The following is a 21,840-nucleotide window of genomic DNA, read 5'->3' as shown; positions in this document are numbered from 1 at the left end:
AAAAGTTAAAGTTTTCATTGTATCAAATAGTGGGTTTTACATAAAATTTTTTCTATATTTTTAACATCAAAACCATATACATGGTAAATAATGAGCAAGAACTACAAGTTATTTTAAATGAAAAGCTGAGCTTTGCTAAAAAGCTAATCTGTCTCGGGAAATTTATGCAAAAAGACATAATATGAAGATACTTCTGTGGCAATTGCAAGCTACATTATTAATAAGATTCCAATAATTGGTCAGATAAGGGGAAGAATAGTGCCAGCTTCCCACTTTATGCAAAGTGAAGGAGGCATTCTATTCTATTGTCAAGAGACCAGAAAAGAAAGATTAATTTTCCCTTTATACTTTTCATTTTGAGAGATAATAGTGTATGATTTGCACACGTCAACCCAGAAAAAAAAAATGATTTTGAACTTCATGTTACGATGTCATTGAGAGATCAAGTCTCAGTTCATTTCTTGTTTCTCTTATCATTTGTAATATATTATGATATGATTTGATCATGATTAAATACAAAATTATGGTTTTATGTTGTAAGGGAAATTACAAAAGCTAGAAATTCCTTATAATATATATATACAAGTCATGCAATGGCCATGAAAGTAAAAGAACAGAAAGAATAGAGTTAGAGAAAACCATGGTGCACTTGTTGCCTGAATCTGATCACCTTACCTTATGCAAAAGGCAAATATTCTTATGCACCGTCAAAAGTGTAGGGAATAAAGAACCCACTATATTGCTGTTTGCCAGAACATATAATTGTACAAAGAAATTAACCCTTCTCAGAAAATGAAGTTTTCTCACTAAACTCTCCAGAAAGTTCATACAAGATTCACCATTCTCACTTACAAGGTCCCCTACACTTACGACAACCACATGTAATTCGCTGTCAAACAGTGTTCAAGAACACGTATAACTGAGCAAACAAAGTTTGTCTTACCTCACTCTCATACTATACGCAATTTCAGAAATGACCCAACTTACCTAATGCTAATCAATGATCTTTGCTTATCACGACACTCGTGCATTCTATGTGAGGAGGAGACAACATCAGCAACCCCTTCACCCCTCTTTACATATTCTCTGTCTCTCTCTCTCTCTCATTCGTTTTTATACCTTCACTTTACACAAGTAAATTCCGAGTCCCTACTGCTCATAGAGAATGGCTTCTCCAACACTGAGTTTGAGGCCTCAAAAGTCTAAAATAGTGCTCTTCCTTATCTGCATTTCATTTTCATATTCAGTTGAAGAAGTCATAACATCATCTAACAAGTTAGACCAACCACTGTTTCCCCCACCAGCAGAGACTGAAATCAAGTGTGGATCATGTCCTTGTGGAGACACCTGTGGTGAGCAACTTCCACCACCCCCACCATCAACTCCACCTCCTTGTCTATCTCCACCGCCACCACTACCATCGCCACCACCTCCGCCACCACCGTCGCCACCGCCTCCTCCTAAGTATCCCACATGTCCTCAGAACTGCAACCCCTTGCCGCCGCCACCGCCGCCAAGATTCGTATACGTGCCTGTGCCAGGTGTTCCAAAACCATATACTTGGGTATATTACTACTCTGGTGCTGAAAACAGAGCTGTGGGATTGCTTGTTTTGGCTGGTTTGGGAGGAATATCATTGGCAACGCTACTTTTGGATGACATCATGAAGCTAAATCTATACTTCTGAAAATAAGTTCAGTCTTAATGTTTGATCCATTCCTTATTCTTGTTCAGATTATTTTTTCCATATTCAGTTTAATTCCCATGCCCTTGTCATCTTTTTTCCTGGTATTAACTCAAAATTTATATTAGCTGCAAAGATTTTATCGGTACTTATCATGTTTTCAGTTCAGCATTTAGTTCAGGCCGGATGACCAGGTTATAATATGTATGATAGATAGTCCAATTTTGGGATATCTACTATTTTCAAGAGTTTCTATGACAATTGGTTTATGGACTCTCCAGTCCATTTATGCGTGAAATTTCCCGATATGGCCCAAAGATTAGTTGCTACAATCACATTTTCTTCCTCTCCCTTTCTCCTTTTCTAATTTTGTTTCCATTATATACGCTTTTTTCATATCGTGGCAAATTCTATCCGCGCCAAAGAGAAGTTACATTGTGTTTGGATAATTTTCTTTTCAGAAAACACTAGTAATTTTTTTATAAATTAAAGTTAATTTACTTACAAGTTCAAAACTAGTTCTAAAGAAACTAATATGGTAATTTTATAAATTAACTTGTTTAAATTACTTTCAATGTAAGAATCCTCTGTTATTTTTCATAAATATTTTGAAAATTTTTAGAGAGGTGCTCTTCGAGGTTATTTTGATATCGGGTACATGAGCGAATTGGGAAAAACCGGTTTACATAGAAAGCTATATCACATCTACCTCTATTACAAAGCACATAAAAGAAAAAGCGGAACTTCGTGAATAACATACAGGTTTTCAAGCCTTATTTTGCATTCAAGGAGAAAATTTGTTATTGTTAAATTGATAGAGGGTCACTTGAATGTCTTTCAAATGCATAAAATATGAACAAAGTTGAGAAGGAAATGTGCCTTCACAAGAAATACTAATTATAAGGAAAAGTCTGTCAATGAGACACTATTGAGATAAATACTTAATTATCCATCTGGAGTCCGCAATGACAATTTTGATCCACTGACGAAGTTATGAAATTTATTTTCTTCAACTGATATTATCTACGACTCCATTCGATAGTGTATGAAAAAAAATAAGGAAAAGGGGAAGATGGGAGAAAAGGGTACGAGCTGAGCTAAGAATCACAGTTTCTACCTAGGCTATTTATTTACATTGTAAATGTGCAATGAAGGAGAAATTCAAGCCAAGAGGGTTGATAAAAATATTCACAAATCAAATAAAAGTTCTTTTTTCCCGTGATACATTGAAACTATAAAGATTTATCTTTCATTTTTCTTTATTTCCAATATCCAATATGATCCACCCAAAGGTTTACACATTTCAAATAATCGCTAGCCAAAATCTAAAGCCTCATAAACCCATTAATCATGGCAATGCAACAGAAAATCTCTGCACTAAGAGCATCAAATTTGCAACGAGGGCAGCAGCACTGCTAAACCATAATTTTGACCTGTAAGATATGCCTTCCACAAGATTTTTCATGCACCCGCGCAGCTGCACCCTCGGGAACAGGAATGCCTAAGAATTACGTATTCATACAGTACTGCAGTTCAATCCCTTGATTATATTGCGATGCCACATCGCAGAATTTGGATCAAATCTCAATTCCCACGTAGGCCAATAGTGCAAATCTTGCTTCAATGTTAGGACTCGTGGCTTCCCATTGAGGTGAATTGTCCTTACCCGAACAAACTCTCCATGTTCTAGTTCCTGCCAACATTCAATAAATATGACCACAAGACATTAATAATTTAGGAGAACAGAGATAAGGAGTAGCTTGGCTAGTCGTAGATATAAATGGCAGCAAAGAATCGTGATTCCATACAGTGAAACGGTACCATTAGATACTGACAAGAGAATTATAACGTTCTTCATAAAATATGCATATTTGACAGCCGTAAAAGAAAAAGCTTGTATCAGAAATATCACGGGTTTTCGAATTCCATAATGTCTGATGTAAATAAGTAATAAAACAACCTTATTAAGTGGGTAAATTCATCATGTATCATGAAAGACACACCATACATTTTCCGCATGTACACGAGCCATGCATTTTATAGAGTAATCAAACCACTGTGGACATCACGTCAGATTGCATACATACAAAGCTCAAACAAAGAAAATCGAGGAACAGCGTACAAATGCAAGTTGCTTCCTTGCACAGTATTTCCATACCTTTGTCACATCAACAAAAGCATCTAGATTTGGAGTTGGTTTTCCATTAATTTCGACTATCCATTGAAGAGCATACAGACCATATCTATGTACAGGACTCCCATGACACCATCTGTGAATTTGACAAATGTTGTTATAAGCAGATGCAGTAGTCATACGAGTATGCATTGCGAGAGCAGACGCAAGTTTACAAAAATACAAAATGTAGTATGGAAAGTGCAAAAAGTAGTTAGGAAAAATAAAAAGGACATAAATACTTAATTTTATATAATAATATATTAGTTTTAACTTTAAATGAAAGAAGCAGCGTGAGTTCCAAATCACTAGATCGATAAAACAACGTGATCATACAGACCACAAAGCTAATCTTCAAATTGTCATGAATACACACTCTCAAGCCTCAATCTGAACGTTGGAGTGCGGAGCAAAGATTTGTACAACGGAAAGAAATAACGCAGATTCAAGGATACAATACAAGTACTCGGGTATACTTAGGCACGCATGTTGGTGTGGAAAAACTAACTGAAAATGTTGGGTAAATATATCATTATTTTTAGAATTCAGACCATAAACCAAGCCATATAGACCAAGCTTCATAATCCATATAAAGATTGATATGACAACGGCTATTTGTAAGCATACTCAAAGTGAGCTTGCTCACTATTACACTAGGTATTCATAAAATTTTACATATAATAACACTAAAATGGGTGTGTTCGGATGAATTTCTTCATAAGGATTTGTAAGAGAAAAATAATGAAATTGACTTCTCCACAAGTTCAAATTAGCCTATACATATACTATTTTGTAGAAATTCTCTCGTATAGCTTCTCAAAACTTTAATTTTAATTTGGGCATAAAGTTAAGCTTATAAAGAAATCAATTTCATTTTCTTCTTTCTTAGAAGTTATGGAAAAACTAGTCAAAACAGACACCCTGCTATCCATTAATAGGTCCCTTTTTATACTTAGGCTTGAAAAAATTTGCAGCCAAAAAGTTAAAATCATACCTTGCCACATATACACCATGACCTTCTTCGGGAAGAAATCCAAGTGCACGAACTGCTGGATGTGGATCTTGCACAATACAGCCACACCAATTAATTGCACGTGCAGTGCCATTTCCATCCCTAACATTTGTTCCCACAAGAAGTTCAACCTCTTGTCCCTTTCAAAATATGCATATTAATAAGTAAGGAGTAGTCAATGTGGCCACAAACAAAACACAAGCTCCATTTAGCAGGCTCCACAAATTCAATCAACAGAAAAATATAAATAACTTCAGTCAGAGAGAAAATACTGTTGCATACCTGCCGGAAAATAGTCAAGTGAAGCTTCCCATCATTCGCATTTGATTTGTCTAAATCTTGACAAGCATTTTCAATATCACGGAAGCATGTGACTGGTTCTTTATTGATTGCTAAGACCATGTCCCCTTGTTCTAAAAGATTTTCAGCCTTTGATCCAGCCAAACAACCTTTAACACGTAAAACCTGACGTCTCACTGGATCTTTCTTAACAAGTGCCTACAGTAATTGTGACCAAAAACAATTAATACCAAACCAAGACACTGGTAAAATCAAAGCTGATTGTTTCAAGTTTCAATAAGTGAAAGGTAAGAGTTTTTTTTAAATCATAAACAGAAAGTTCCATGAACAGGTCATTATAAATATATATGACCAAACATTGCATTTTTTAAAACTTTAATTGCTAAAGTGAAATATAGTATTAAATACAGCATGCATAAGGAAGGAAAATAGATATCCTACAGGTAAAAGGAAAAACTATAAAATGAAATATATCAATACCTGAATCCAATCATCACTTAATCCAAAACTCCGGGCCTTTGAAAGTAATGTTGGATAAAGTTCAACCTCTAAAATTCTCAAAAGTGGCATGGGCCTTTTGACACCATTTATGAGAAGAGGTGGGCCATTTGCGCCGGATACAATCTTATGAAGGACCTGGCTTATTGCATAAATTGGAATACCCCTCACAAATTGATGATCTTCTGAGGTACTGCAGCCAAATTTAAGCTGGAACAGGGAATTTCCACATCCAGAAAAAAAGCATGCCACAATTCAGTCAGGGTTCATCATATAAATACACCCTCTCCCCTTTAATAAGAAATAAAAATGAAAAAAAAAATATAATATATCCTGGCTCATCCTTGGCCATGACTCACAAGCCAGTCAGCCTGACAAGCTTTTAAATAAAAAGGTAGCAGTAATAATTCGTGAATACTATATTTGAGCAAAATATCTAGCAAAAGTTTGTCAAAGTTTCTCCTATATTTGTTTTTCTAATTATATATGAAGGTGAATAATGCCATATAGAATTCAAGGACCAAATTGCCCACCCCAGGCCTTTCTCTTAATTGATATTAGAATTCTAAATGAAAAGGAAAAATGGCATTTTAGTCTTCTAGGACCAACCCACCCTCAGGTAGCCTTTTGAAGTTTGAGTAAAATTTGTCTTCTCTCGTCTCTTTCCAGTTTTCTTCTTTCTTCTCTTGCCCTTCTTCTACGAGGACACAATTGTTTGAAGTCAGGCTTTGTTATATTAAACAATGAATAGAGCAAAAACCATAGAACATGTACACTGTACAAAGTCTCTCATCAGGAATTTTACTCACGACAGGACAATATAGACAAGGTCTATTTATTGTTCTTTATTTTCCATTTAGAAACTAATATCAAGGTAGCATTGGACTAACTACATTTGTAGTGTCCTACTTCTGGTCCTTCATTAGTAACATTTATAGGTACACTTGTAAGCTCTTGTTATAGTTTGTCTTTTATGTCCTAACCTTGAAATGGGGAAACCTCATCCCCTACTGAACTTCTATTCTATAGAAGAATAGAAATTAAGGTTTATTGTCGTCAACTGTCAAGCAACCAACCTTGTTAGAAGTTAATCTTGTAAAAGATTGAAGAGTGGTTCTATCAAAATTTTCTAATGTGCTCTTCTCATGCAAAATGAAAATGTTTAAGGTGTGGACATTGCATACATGTGCCCAAATCTTGAGCTTAAATGAAATTAATCTAAACCTAAAAAGCAGCAGAAAGTTCTAATTTCTCACGGTTTAGTTAAAAATGCACTTATATTCTGTCATGCCAAAGGATGACCTCTCCTGAAAGCATAAATTGCCCAAAGGGTCAAGGTTTTTAGTTACATCACTCAATTTGCATTTAGCCTTTTTTTTTTTTCTGATCTTGAACCTAATGAAAAATGTTCAGATCCATCCCAGCAAGATCAGAATAAGTTGTATAAACCTGAGTGGAGAAGCTTCCCCATATAGCTTGGACCCTTCCTTGTTCGTCAGCTAGCACACCCGAAAATGTACTTCCAAAATCTGCATTTAAACAAATACAGAGTAAGGCATTTTATATGTACAAGTAACATGGTTAAAAATATCTCATCCTAATTTACCTGTATCAAGCTCAATTACTTCCATATTGGTTGCTCTGTAGCGAGGAGAATCAGCAGATCCTATATTTAATGCAGCACAAGGATTGGTAACAACTGATTTCCTAGAAGTTGCTTGAAGGCTTCTACTCAACCCCACAAGGTAAACAGAATCTCCCCGACGTAATGCTGGCTCTGGACAAGAAAATTTACAAAAAAATCTTTCAACAATATAGAAATATAAGAGTGAAAACAAATGTGCCACTAAATCTCTCCCTTCTCACATCATCTACAAGTAAAATGTTTACTTCGTACAAAATATTATTTACCTTTAAAAAATTCCCTCATCCAGAGTAATTTAAACCATTTGACCAGAAGAAATTTTGTTCAACTAGAAAATGTGAAGGTATCAAGAATAAACTACAAATCTATATAGTGATAAGTTCATACAAAGTTTATCACATCCGCAAATATCATGTTATCCTCACAGTTAAGATAAGTATTCCTCGACAGAAAAGGGTCACAAGAGAAATCTAATTCAGAGTAACAAATCATAAATTATTTTTTGGTAATTACCAAACTGTTCTACCAAAGTCTGGATAGTAATCTAGTCTTTAATTACAGGCCAATGAGAATGGAACACGGTCTTCATTCTTAAATCTGGATCTGATAAAGTCACATTAAAACAGTATAAATTTAGCAATTACAAGGTGAAACCCACCTGGAAGTAACTCTGCAGCACGAACGACAGAACCACCAACAGGTCCCAATGCAGAGGGATCATATGATATGAGAGCATAATTATGAACAGGATGGAGAAATACAACCTGCAAATAAGAAAGTGTGACAATAAGCTAAAGAAAAACAACCATCTTGTTTATTCATTTATTTTATCAGTGTCCCATTCATTTAGAAAGATTCACCTCTCCTGGAATTTCAACTGGGAAGGCAGCGAAGGATAGCATTACATCAGAGGCAGATATTGCAACTGTATTCTTGTCAACTACAACTAATCCCATATCTTTGGAGTGATATATTATGACACCAGTTCCAAAAAAGTGCTGTGAATGAACACCATCAAGCATACAAGATGGCGGAACATGAACCTGCATGTCCCAAAGGATTTTAGAAAAACATGTTTCACATGATAGGAATAAACGTAAGAACCAGAGGGAATTCAGTAAATCAGCATTACCAACTTGAAATTGAAACCATACTGCACCAAGGACTTCATTCACAAACAGACTAACAAGAGAAACAAAATGAACTATAAATACATCAATTTTTGTATTACATGGAAATCTGGGTCCGGAGATCTATCACGAAATACAAAACAAAAGGTAGTATGTAGTTAAGGAATTAGAAAAGGAAACTATAAAGGAACTTGGGCTATCATAAAACTGTACTCACAGGCTACATACATCCGCTCATTGTCTGCTAGGACTGTCCTAAACCATACTCAGAGGAGTAAATAAGATATATATAGAAAAGAGCATTGCACGTTGAAAAATATCTTGCTCGAGAAAGTCCAATGTAGTGTTTAAAATCTATTACATTGTCATACATGCAGAAGTTATACGTAATGCCGGCAATCTAAGAAACACCATACACCAGTTTCCAAAATTTTACCCATATCTTATCTATGTTGGATACATATTTGCATATCATACACCTCGCTGTATGCATATAACTTCTCTTAAATGTTTTGCCTTAAAATGGTCAAAAATAAAAATGAGAAAACTTGATTTCAAAACATTATAAACTTCAAAAGGGAGTTTTTGAATGCTAAAGAATCATGTCCAATTGCTAAAATTTTATTTTATACCATATCAGAGAACACAATTTTAAAACAATTTACGATAGTCAGGGAAAATTACAGTCACACCTTCGAAATTTAATAAAATACACTTGATCAATGATAATCCCTCTCTCTCTTTTGACATTACTAATTTGATCTTCCTTGATTTATATTGCTGCTTAAGAAATCAAGGGACATCACGGACGGGTACACAGTGTTGTTATATAAATGGAGGGAAAATTGTTAGTGTCCAGAAAGGAAGTAATTTTGTTAAATTCCAGGGCGTGAATAATTTGAGCTAATCAAAGTCTCTTAATTTTTTGTACCTTTTGATACTCTATGTTTTTGTTAACTTTTTAATGTAAAACTGTATAAATTTCAATAATTTTATTCAATATATATCCTGTTATGTAGTCTATAGATTCTTTAAAATTCGCTGTTTCCTTCTAACATTTCCCATGAAATACTCACATACTGACCTATACCCGAATCACTTAGCTGCCAACAATTTACATGCATAAAGTCAGCAGAACAGATTTTGAAAGCTTCAAGAGATTACTGAATCATCTATGAAACTGATGACTTGAATATCGTAATACAAAATGCTGACTACGTAGACCAGGTCAGACTTGGGAGATACATGTAGATCGGTAAGGTAGGATGAAAAACCATATACATCAGTTCTAAAAAATTCTAGGATACGTCAAACAAACTATTAAAAAATATACCAAAGTATATTAATGAATAGCTGTAAAAACAAATTTAACATAGTTAGAATTCTTTTATATTTGCACGAATAAATAACAAATGCCTCAGTCATCTATCCACCCCCTAACCCCAAATTTTTGGCTTGAGTTTTCTTGAAAAGTTCAAAGAATGTGAATTTCCCTCTGTTTACATATATCAGAAACACACATTATGCAACAATCATGATAGAAACAATTTGAAAGACTTTCTAATCAGTTAAAATAACTTCAAAACATGCCAAAAAATAAAAAATAAAAAAACAAAAACTGAAATGAAATTCTTCTCAACACCAAACAAATTTATATATTTCAATACCTTCAAAAAGGAACTTGCATTGTATAAATTTCATAAAAACAAATGAAATTTATCATTTAACTATAAAAACAACTAAATTTGCAAAAGTTTTTGCCACATTTCAATGAGGACACCGTGATATAATTATCCACAGTCTAGTTAAGTCACTAGCAAAAAAATTCTGATAAAATTTCTACAGTATTACCTCAAACATCACAAGAGTAGGCTCAATCACACGTTCAGCAACTGATGCATTTGCTGCAGCTGCAGTCGCACCTTGAAAATCCATTAACATGTCATCCTGTGTGACACTAGATTTTTCTAACTTAGTTTCCCTGGTACCGTTTTGGGATAAATCAGCAACAACACTTCCATCAGCTGATAAATCTTCCTCCACTCTTCGTTTTTTCAACACGCCATCAGATGCATTCTGATGAGATGCACACTCTGAGGGATCTTCACAATTAGTTTCCATGTTAGTGACACCATCAACAAAGTCCTGATTGTTACCTTCACACACATGACCCTCACAAGTATGCTCGCCAGTTACTGAAATTGGCTGTCTTGACATATTATCAACATCTTTTGCACCAGACGATAGAAAGGGGGAATCACGCTGAAGAGCTGGCTTAGCAATCCAAAGGCCAGTACTGTTATCACGAGTGTATATCTGGGGAGGTGCATACCATTCATGCCTATCAACTGTAACCAAGACAGACTGCACCCCAACAAACCATGTTAGTTCAACAAATCACCAAAATATATGGTTTTTAAATGATTTCATGCAAAAATGCACCAAAGGAATATAGATAATTATACCATCGATTCTAAAATGAAAATATTCTCATGTCAGATCAGAAAGTCAATCCTCTAAAATCTGCACTACATGTCTTGTTCAACTACCCACAGAAGCTATAATATTGAACATTGATGTAGTGCTGATACTCTGCTAGATTATGACCCAGTAGACTTCACAGCATAAATAGAATAAAAATTTTCTATCTGAAAAAGTTCTCAAGAAATCCCCGTTGCGTCAAAAGCTATTAAGAGTTATAAGATTTTACCTACTTGAGCTTTTAATAAGTTTTTAAGTAATGTTCTAGATTATTGTTGAATATTTCGTCTTTTATATTTTATTTCAATTAGATAATTTAAATTTTAAATAAATTTAATAGTAGATTAGATACTTTAGGCATTTCAAATCGGTTGTATGTCTATTTTTTCTTTTTGGGTAACCATGTTATTGGTATGAAATATCCAATGAAGTCACATAATTTGACAGACTACCTTTGATAGGGTCTCTCCTCCCAACCATATTTTTTCTATCCTCAATAGTTTGCTCGAGGAACCGAGTCCAGTACCACTCAAACCACAAAAAGTCAAATTTGTTAGGCTTCTCAAATTGAAGAGAAAAGTTTAATTGGCGAAGATTAAGGCTATGATGTCTCTTTCAAAGATTAAAACAATTAGAGACCAATTTTAATTGAAGTTCATCATTCCATTGCCAAAATTGATGAGAGTAATATTTGGTGTTAAACATTGGGTCGCATCAACCTGAAATCATTAGATTTCATGCAAGACATGTTGGGAAACTTTTAGGAAGATAGACTAGGGAGATTTACCACTTGTGAGATATAAGTTGTCCATATAAGAAATTTGATACCACCTCCTACACAAGCCTGAAGTCTTAGTGTTTTCATGTTTTTTTTTTTTCTTATATGTCACTCAACTTCATTATTTCTACTCAATATGAGAATTTCAGCTTATACTTGAATTGATAACAAGACAAGACTGATAAATCATGTCATGCAATATTTTAAACGATAAGAGGAGTTAAATTAAATGTCTATGATATCATTGACATAAGCCAAGAAATCAGTGACCAATTTGCGTACATAATGACTGCGGTTCGATTTTGATATCAATTCTGATGTTCATGGAGGTTGATGCTTATCATAACAAATAATATACACAACCATAAAAGCTCACTATGCAAATCTAAGGAAAAAATGCATATTAATCACATGTATAATTAATTACAAGTACACCATACATGCCCTAATTCTTAGACCGAAGAAAATGCAAGATACTAATAAATAGAAAAGTCATTGTTTTCTTTGAAATATAATAAACACGACCTAATCAATGAGAGATTGTTTTCTACTCACGAATCACTAGGACCAATTTTATTGAAAATATATAAAGGTTTCAAAATATCGAACAACTCAATAAATGATATGTCAAAAAGTAATCAACAAAAATTGCAAATACAAACTAATTTAAAATCACGTTCTGATTGTGAACATCACCTTCCTTCGATGACGATCCATGTAACTTATATATTCCAATGGTACTCGAGCGCCCCTAGATAGTTTAGAAATAACTGTTATTAGTTCCTCGAGACAAGATATTTCTTCCCCAGCAAATTTCTTAATTATTGCATGGCGAGGAACACCTGCTCTGAAGAGCATATATCTGCAAAACATAATATTACATTGAATAAAGCACAAGTTATATACCAAAATAAAAAAATAAAAATCATATGAATCAACCCCACCAAGGAATCAGGAGCTTTTATACGAAAACATAAGTAATGCTAGACTTAAGCTTATTTGCTAATTTGTCGTGATGAGCAGTTTCAAGGAATTCTTAAATAAAACAAGAGAGAAAATAAAAAGATGATCATAAATTTAAAGATTAATATTTTAACACAAAAAGCTCTATAAATAATTTTGACAAAACCAATGGATATAGACTACAAATCTTCTAATAATTTATCTGGCCAGTAGATTGTAAATAACTATCAAATTAGAAGTTAATTCTTATTTAGGTATACATACCCTGGTTCAGCCACGTAAACAAGACCGCAATGGAAACGGAAGTTTCTAGCCTGCATTACAAAGAAGATAAACATAACCAAAATGAGGCAAACAGCTTAAGTTGGAAGAATAACCTATTGGGAATTTTATGGCACAATACATTCCGATAACCAAGTTCCAGTAAGTAAAATAGGAAAGAAACCACTAGCCTACATCATAATAAAGGAAAATGAACTAGTTAGAGGAAATGCTAACTTAATGTAAAGACAAATACAGCAACACCTGGATCGATAGAATGAAAGAAAAATACCAAAAGCTACTTGAATAACATCATAAGTATAAGAAATATGAAACGATAAACATTCCAGACATATTTCTACATTCAAACAGCAACCACCTCCACCCTCTCAAACTGTAAGTCAAATTATATTCAACTAAATTCTCTCTAGATGAGAGTATAAAAAACAGCTAATGTTCCAATTTCTGAGTAAATTAGTAAAGTCCAACTAACCTGCTGATAAGAAAGAGGATGTATTACTGCCCCACTCACTTCTAAGAAATAGTCAGGAGTTATTGAGTGCAAATCTTGCACCTGATATAAAAATTCAATAAAAAAGTTAACAGAATGGTAAGCAATAACTAGTATTTCCATAATCATTATTCAAGATGCCATGCCAATAAAATTCTTGAGCCAGCCTCGTGTTAGCGACAAAGAAACTACTTTTATGTTTTCATCTGATGCTTTTGTTTCCGTTCAATTCTACTCCATGGGTAAATATATCACTGTGTCACGGGTGGCTGATGTGAAGTGCTAGATTGATTCTTCTGAGTTCATATTTCATAAACCTCAAAAGATAGGAGGTGAGGGCATATGTCAGGTTGAACACAAATAAAAATTATCATGCATTTGATTACAAAGCATTAAAGAATCACAATCTGTTTAAATTGCTATCCAGCCAGTATATTGCGTGCAAACAAAATTGTTAAAGAAGTGTAAATTTAGTCTTATTATTATCTTTTCAAATCTTCGAAGCCTATGTTTTTGATGAAATTAGAAGGACATGAAGTAAAAGTCTGACTATGCTTTCAATTTATTTACCATTTTATAGTTAGAGTTTCTTCAGCCCCTCTCTTAGTGGAGGTTGAAAGTAGATCACCACGATGCCCTTCCCAAAGAAAATATAAGCACTTGGGTATGTCAAAAAGTACTAAACTACTAATAAAGTAAATATCCAAGAATGAAAAATCTCACCAACAAAGTTAAACTCTTTGATGTGCCACCTCTTTCAATTTGTAATTCAATATTCTTGCTTACACTGTCATCAAGTAGAGTCTCCAGTTTCAGGAACTGAGTAATGACCTGCAATGAATTTTTCGGAGTCAAGTTGTTCAAAATAAAGTAGAAAAGAGACTCCTATGTCTAACGCCAACCACAAAGAGCACACACACAATGAAAGACCCCTTTTTTGCAGCCTCTGAGTGCAAGAAAGTACCAATAATAATTCAGAAGACATGGGGAAAAAACTATGAAAAGCAAATGAATTTAATACAATTTAGAAGTCCATACTTCAAAATTATTTTTTCAACCAATTGGTAATCTAAAGAAATTGGAATTTAAACTTACTCAATTTTATAAAACCAATTTAATCAGGATAGACTTTCAATGGCTTCATATCATTTCAAGAAAGTGAAATTTAAACTTAACTCAACATTACAAAACCAACTTGGTAAGAAGAGGTTTATAGTCTCGTATATTCTATAATTTAGTTTTATGTTTGGTTGATGTGGGCTCTTTAATACTAACAAAAGACATGGAACAATAACAAATTTATTCATATTTGTTAATTTCCCAAGCAGCAGTCTCCTTGTCTTTATGCCAATGGCTTGGCTGTAAAAAGGTACACCTATTTGGTTTTATGTCTAATTGATGTGGGCTCTTTAATAGTAACAAAAGACATGGAACAGTAACAAAGTTATTCATATTTGTTACTTTCCCAGGCACCAGTCTCCTTGTCTTTATGCCAATGGTTTGGATGTAAAAAGGTACACCTAATTTCATCCAGAATAGTTTCTCATTGCAACTTTCCTTAAATGTTAGACTGCCATAATCAAGTATGACCTTTGGTATAACCAATTATCACTCTTATATGGAACATATAACCTAGTGCCACACCACTGACGATAAACAAAGTAGATACACATCAAGCCTACAAAAGAGAAAAAAATAAACACCGAAAAATGAACTGGGGAGGGAAGGATAGGGAAGCAAAAAAATTTGTCCTTGATATAAACTTACTTCTCCATTTACACGCACAAGTACATCACCTGGTTCCAAATGTTTATAACCTGGACCACCTGGCACCTAAACAAGTCAAGGAGTAAATCCATAAAAATTGAAATGGAATTTCAACTCAAAATATTAGCATTCCAATTTGCTTACCACAGATTCCACAACAAGCATTCCAGTTTCACCAGCTGGAGAAGCCTGGCGTACTATCTGCATAATTTAAAACCGGTGTCAATAATTCAGGGAATATTTGAAGGAAGATACTGCTCCATAAAGATGACCTAAAAAATGATAGAATAAAACAACCTGCTCCGTCTCAGTTTTGAGGCCAAGGCGACGAGTCTCGTCAAACCCTTTATGGAGAAATGTGACCTGCACCAGATTTTACCCAAAGAAGAAATAAAATAGGATTGGGTCATATGCAAGGAAAACATTCATATTCAGAAACATGAAAAAATAATCTCTAAACCATCTCCGATATCATCAAATATATAAGAACCAAAACATAAGTAGACATGTAGATTGAAGATGCAAGGAACTAAAATAACTAGAAATTACAAAATGATAAGTGTGAAACCTCTACAATCAAAGCACATCTGTAATAACAAAGACAAACTGATAAAAGATGTGAGGATAATGAAATTACTAATTACAACAAGTGTATACAATCATCTCGTGATCTAAAACAAGCATTGAAGAAGTAAATTCAAAACTTAAGGAATATATATTATCTTGAGATTACTGAATGATACAACATTTGTTTGTATTTTCATGCAAACCTACTATCAAAATTAAAAAAGTTGATTCTATAACAATGACCAAACAATAAGCAACAAAGAATTCATATGGTAAGAAATTATTAGCATTTTTCAAGTACCTAAAGTCCATAGACACAATAATTGAGAGAGAACTTAGCAATATGGAAACTTCAGAAAAATAAAGTGATAAAGTCTAGGAATGTATCTATTACAGCACTTGCAGAAATAGTTTTACTCATAAATCAATTTGGAGACAACAACAAAGAATTTTTACCATATAACAAGTTCCTAACAAAAGAGTAAGCCTCTAAAAATGAGACATGGTAAGCATAAAGGAGAAAAACATGAATCAAGACGGAGAAAAAAATGAATCAAAACTCTCTATCAAACCCAGGGTAAAATATCAAGGAAGAAATATGGAGACAAAATCCTTCAGTGATGGAGGAACTAGAATGACAAAACAGAGGGCCATGAATGATTTTACAGAGGATAAAACATAACACTTGAATATCCTTGAAACGAGTCCAGATAAAGCCTAAAGCTACTTAATAATTTCAAGTCTTAAAAAAGTGAACTTTAAAACCGATTCAATTTCACAAAATATGGTTTTGAAGATGAGATATATACTCACTTATATATATAATAATTTGGTCACATATCTAATCGATTTGGTATCTCCAACATACCTTTATACCAATAACTACGAATCTCAAGTGTAAGAATAAAGAGGAGCAAGATAAGGGATGACTCAATTAGCCCGACAAATCTCAGAGAAGTTTTGATGCCATCCTAGCAAATGAACTCTAAGTCTAACTAATCTTACAAAAACAGTTTGTAAAATGAAGTTTGTCTCTACTTATACATTATAATTTGACTATATCTCTAATAGATGTGAGATCTCTAACATCAAGTTCCTAGAGAAAGCAACTTTGTTCTTCACACAGCACTTTTATTCTCAAGATAAATAATAAATGAATGCATGCAGACACGACTAGAGATTATTGACATTTTTTCAAAGAAAAATATTTCAATTTATAAGGAAAATTCTTTGAAAGGAAATTTAGTCTAGTCAATATTATTCACTGCAATGTAGCACACAGAACATTCAAGACTCAACACCATGAAATAGTTTAATATTATATCACGTGGAAAACTCAAAAAGGAAGAACCAGCAAACAACAATTGACAGACCTGAAGCGTACCACGAGGTATAGAAACTGCCTGCCATTTATCAACATAAGTTTCACTTCCCTTTTGAATAAACCTTAAGGCCCTCACAACCTGAAATGCAATTGAATTAGTTGGTGCCGTCCCAACAAGCGGAACTGAACTTCCTTTGATTATTACAAGAAGCATAAAACAAACTCGAGAAATATAAAAAGCTCACTCGTTCTAGAGGTAGAAAGAAAGCTGATGCACTTGATGACTTGCTCCCAGCATTCAGAGCAACTGCCCTGCCTTGCCAATCTATAACTGGGGAACCACTTGACCCTCCTTTGGTCCCAGAAGCTGCCTGAAATGAAAAAATCAGTAGATGGTTGCAAATAAGGATTCAGCAAAAACAAGACAAGAATACCATATAAATGGTATATTACATCTACAAAAGACTTCAAAACCACTCCATACAAATCACTCTGTACATGAAATAAGTTGCCAAATGGAGGCACAAAATGATCCCCTTGAGGTTAATTTTCCTTTTCTAGCACTTTTAGTAATAAATCCTGTTTTCAGTTCTGCAGTTTCTCCTCTGAGTAATTAAAAACGCTGAGAAAGAAAAATTAGCATGCCATTGGATATATTATAAGGCACCTGAACACTTGAAACGAAACCTGGGAAGCAACTAGAAAGATACTAAAATTTTAAGGAAATTAAACGATAGTAAAATTTGAAGGAAAAAGGAAATAACATAAACAAGCTCACAATTTAGAACTTTAATATAAATGGTATAAACAATATTTGTTCCCACTTACTTGCATATAGAATGTGTTGAAGTCATTATACCCATCCCTGCATAAAATAATAGTTTCATTATCTAAATTCGACCTGTCCACATAAAGAGCACAAAAAAAAGTTACAGACACTCTACAACATACTTCTTATAATGAGGAGCATCCCTATCCAAACGAGCAAGAGTACCAGCCAAAATGGAAACCTGAATGCAAAAGCCAAAATAATTATACAAAGTTTATGGGAAGAAAAGGATCGAAGATAATATTAGAACACACCATTCCTTTACATCAATACAAAACAAGTGGCAATTATGAAAATGCTTAAACACGAAAGACGGCCAAAAGTTGATAAATAAGTTGATTTTAGAAACCAAAGGCCTTTCAGAAAAAGAACAAATGGATGTAGCTGGACCAGAACATATATTGAAAACTAACTGATCATGATTAGAAACCAAAAGAAAAAAAATCTCAGCATATATCATTATATTTTGTCCAACAATGTTCTATTGAATTGGTCAGCTTCCCAAGAAAAGCATCACTTGCTAGCCATATGACGTGTATTGTTATGAGCATGGAAATCATGTAGCTTTGTCCTACAAAAGTCAATCAAAAAAACAGAAATATGCAAGACAGAGTGCAGGGAAGGAGAGGTGCGGGAGGGAAATAAATGGATTTGAGGTAAATTTGAGGTAATACCTTCTCGCCACTATCATTACCAACGACTCTGATTTCTAGTCCAACACAAGCAGCTTCAGGAGCAAGAGGTATCTCTTCATAGTTTAAAAATTGTATAGCACCGGGATCATAACGAAAGAACCCAAAATCATGTACCTACATATAAGTATATATTTATTTGGTGGCATCGACAAGCATAGAGAGAAAGTGATTACAAATTAATTATAGGACAGAACTTATTATTCAAAAAAATACACAGACACACACATAGAAGAACTCTGAGGACCACAATAATTATCTATAAAATTTAAACAACCGAACAAAGTAACACAGTTTAAAAAACGAGCTTTATAACACATACTCACAAAAACAAAAACAAAAAAACTGACAATAAAACACAGCAGAAAGGGGAATCAGTTCGCCGTTTCATAATTTAAACACTAAAAAAGATCAGTTCAACCATAACAGTAAAGGTGTCTTGAGTTGATAAAACAATGTTCTTTTCAACAGCAATAATATATTGATCCTCCTGAAGCAGGTAATAACAATATGAACGTATGAACCTATGAACGTTTTTTTGTATTATAAAGACTTATTGAAAACCTATAACGGTAGTGATTTTGAACGTGCCTAACAGTAACACACGATTCCCATGTCTTCATAGTCCACAGTGAACAGAAGTTTATACAAAGCAGAGTGCATGCATAAATGACCAAAAATAATAACAGAACGAAAGACGGGATTCAGCTAGATCACCAGTTTATAAACTGTTGACCACGTCACATTGAGAAATCAAAACCGAAACAGAACTCACTAACCGGATCTCTGTAAATCGGATGCACTGGAACCTCTTCGCGATTCAGAAACATGGCTTCGGCAACCACAGGACCTACGGATTCGAAATAGAGAGATCGTCACCGCTAATAGAATTCAACAAAAAGAACAAAACGCAAGAGCGACGAGGTTAACTAACTACCTGGCTTGACCACGTGGCGATTAGTGAGAATGATGCCGCGGCTCTTGTCCACGATGAAGCCGGTGGCGTAGCTGGCGGCGGCGGACTCGGTGTCGAAGGAGCGAGTGGCGGTGGTGCGAAGGACGACGACTGCGGGGACAACTCTGTTAAGCGCTTTCCGCCAGTCCTCGGCGGTAGCGATGTTTTCCTGAAATGGCGGATCAATTTCCATGCACAAGTCATCGGTCTTGACGACGGCGCCGGAATCCAAACCCTCCGACTCTAATCTCTCTTCTTGATCTCCCATTTCAGCGATCAATAATTAATGCTCGCTCCTCTTCTACTAATAGAATAGGGATGTTTCTTCAGTATGAGCTGAGTGTGTTGTGTATGCGTGTGCGTGTAAGTGATGAGTTAGGGTTGGGCACTCGCGATTAAGAAAGTGTCTAATAGTCCACGCCAATGACTACACACTGAAGTGAGGTCTGCGCGTCGCCACGGAATTCAATGCGTACGTGTTTTGGGAAGAAGGCCCGCTCAGAACATGACCAATGAAAAACCCAACCCTCAATTATGAATCAATCATACTCACAAATCAATCAATTTTTTTCCTTAGTTTCCTCTTTTCCGAACTGTCTTCTTTCAATCCTCCATTTTGTTACAGGAAAATTGAATGCAAATTAGTTAGTAAAAACGAAAATAAATAAATATATAAATATAAATTATAGGCCATTGGTAAACAAAGAAAGGAAGGAAAAAAAAAAAAAGAATTATCTTATGGAAGAAAAAGAAAGTGGAACATGTGTAGGTAAGTGAACTGGTGTTAACATAGAAGCGCTTAAAAATTAGTTATAAGTAAAAGTTTTTATATTTAGTGTTTGAATATTTTATTATTAAAATATAATATGTTATAAATTTATTAGTTGAGTTTTATTTTATAAAGATAAATATTTATAAATTCTTTTTGTTTTTGCTTTTTTCTAATTTTTTTATTGTGTTCATGACTAAATATTGTTATAATTCTGACATAGAAGAAAGTAATTTTAGCTTCTTAAAAAAAAAAATTCAGTCATTTTTTAATTCTATTTATAAGTTTTACATGTGCTCTAAGACATTGCATGTAATTTAAAATAGTCTAAAATGAATATTTATTTGTCTATAATTATTATAACATGTTCAAATCCTTAGTTTGAGTTTTTATGTATTGATATAGTATCATGTGAGAATTTGAGTATTTGAAGTCTAGTTAAGTCATAATTTTATCTAGGTAAACTAACTTATTTTCTATTAGTACTATAATTTGAAATGATTTGATTGTAAGGATGTTATAGTAATTACATTTGTGATTATGTGTTTGGTAGATTTTAAGGTATATGAAATTGGAATTCTGATGTGATATGTTAATTAAGACATTGGTATATGATTGAGAAATAAAATGTTTATATGTTTCACTAAATTGGTTCATGGTATCATATTTAGAATTAAAATATATTTGTCATGATATGTAAAAAATATAAAAATACTAGTTGAACTTAACAAAATAAACTATATATCTATCTAACTTTTTGAGTTATTGGGATTAATTAAACGACTTATTTACTTCTACACAATATTCAAGATTTTAATATTTATAGACCTTAGGTCTCTTTACTCATTCAATGAGTTTTATTAATAAGTCTTTCGAGGTTTTGGTCGTTGGACGAGTAAATCACTTGTTAGATGAAATTTATTTTATAAAAATTAGAGTTATCAAAATGGGTCATAATCTGTGAGTCAACTTGGCTTACCATGGGTTCGTATTGGGTTGAGTTTGAAAAAATTGGATTTTTTTTATGCAGGTTAGATTTCAACCCGGCTCATGCGGGTTGAACCCATGATAGGCCGAATTGACCTGTCAACCCATCTACCTAATTTTATTTTTTTAATTTATTATTTTATTTATGAAACTCTAAAAAATAAAATACTCTCTTCACTCAATATGTATACCAAAAAAAAGTAACTTTTGCTCTCACAAATCACTCTCACGGAACTTGTTCTCATTTACTGTGATGTCACTCTCACTTCTTCACTTAAATTCTTGAAGGAGCAGATTTTTTGTATGTTTTTTGTGTTTGTTTTTTAATGACATTTGAATTATATTGTACTTTTTATTATTATTTTGAATTGTCTTCAGACTAGCATCATTTTTTAGAGTAAAATTTGTTTAAATTTGAATATAGAAAGTTTGTAATTTTTTTATTTAAAAAAAAATTCTAATTAAATGGGTCAGTGAACCAATCTGTTTATCTACCAACCCGTGGTGGGTCGAG

At 33.7% G+C, this 21,840-nt stretch overlaps 2 protein-coding genes across 3 annotated transcripts; one reads left to right on the top strand and one right to left on the bottom strand.

Annotated features, from left to right (window-relative positions):
* Positions 1 to 1,165: 1,165 nt before the first annotated feature.
* Positions 1,166 to 1,687, top strand: LOC106757007 (leucine-rich repeat extensin-like protein 3). Its single transcript, XM_014639593.1, has one exon. The coding sequence runs from the start codon at positions 1,166 to 1,168 to the stop codon at positions 1,685 to 1,687; it is 522 nt and encodes a 173-aa protein (XP_014495079.1).
* A 1,153-nt stretch (positions 1,688 to 2,840) lies between these two features.
* Positions 2,841 to 20,144, bottom strand: LOC106757593 (protease Do-like 7). 2 transcript variants are annotated; one of them, XM_014640289.2, is made up of 25 exons: positions 19,553 to 20,144; positions 19,395 to 19,465; positions 18,598 to 18,732; positions 18,046 to 18,104; positions 17,923 to 17,959; positions 17,340 to 17,465; positions 17,144 to 17,233; positions 15,501 to 15,566; positions 15,348 to 15,404; positions 15,204 to 15,269; positions 14,160 to 14,267; positions 13,419 to 13,499; positions 12,929 to 12,978; positions 12,398 to 12,563; positions 10,294 to 10,806; positions 8,173 to 8,355; positions 7,971 to 8,076; positions 7,274 to 7,444; positions 7,117 to 7,196; positions 6,281 to 6,364; positions 5,650 to 5,877; positions 5,152 to 5,367; positions 4,852 to 5,009; positions 3,843 to 3,954; positions 2,841 to 3,377 (listed from the first exon to the last, which is right to left on the bottom strand). In XM_014640289.2, exons 1-25 carry the CDS (start codon positions 19,836 to 19,838, stop codon positions 3,201 to 3,203), a joined length of 3,426 nt encoding a protein of 1,141 aa, XP_014495775.1. In that variant the 5' UTR covers positions 19,839 to 20,144; the 3' UTR covers positions 2,841 to 3,200. The 2 variants fall into 2 exon arrangements, with proteins under 2 accessions (XP_014495775.1, XP_014495776.1); XM_014640290.2 differs by lacking the exon at positions 6,281 to 6,364 and having other exon boundaries at positions 19,553 to 20,142.
* Positions 20,145 to 21,840: the final 1,696 nt, after the last annotated feature.

This window comes from Vigna radiata, chromosome 3 (assembly GCF_000741045.1).
Source record: "Vigna radiata var. radiata cultivar VC1973A chromosome 3, Vradiata_ver6, whole genome shotgun sequence".
Taxonomy (NCBI): Eukaryota; Viridiplantae; Streptophyta; class Magnoliopsida; order Fabales; family Fabaceae; genus Vigna; species Vigna radiata.
This window is presented reverse-complemented; position numbering and strand designations above follow the sequence as displayed.

Excerpts from the sequence above, each read along its gene's own strand:
- LOC106757007 (XM_014639593.1), top strand. The coding sequence starts at position 1,166 with ATGGCTTCTCCAACACTGAGTTTGAGGCCTCAAAAGTCTAAAATAGTG.
- LOC106757593 (XM_014640289.2), bottom strand. The coding sequence starts at position 19,838 with ATGGGAGATCAAGAAGAGAGATTAGAGTCGGAGGGTTTGGATTCCGGC. Across the intron at positions 15,405-15,500 it reads TCAAAACTGAGACGGAGCAG|ATAGTACGCCAGGCTTCTCC; the intron begins GTTGTTTTATTC and ends TAAATTATGCAG. Across the intron at positions 7,197-7,273 it reads AGTAATTGAGCTTGATACAG|ATTTTGGAAGTACATTTTCG; the intron begins GTAAATTAGGAT and ends GTTTAAATGCAG.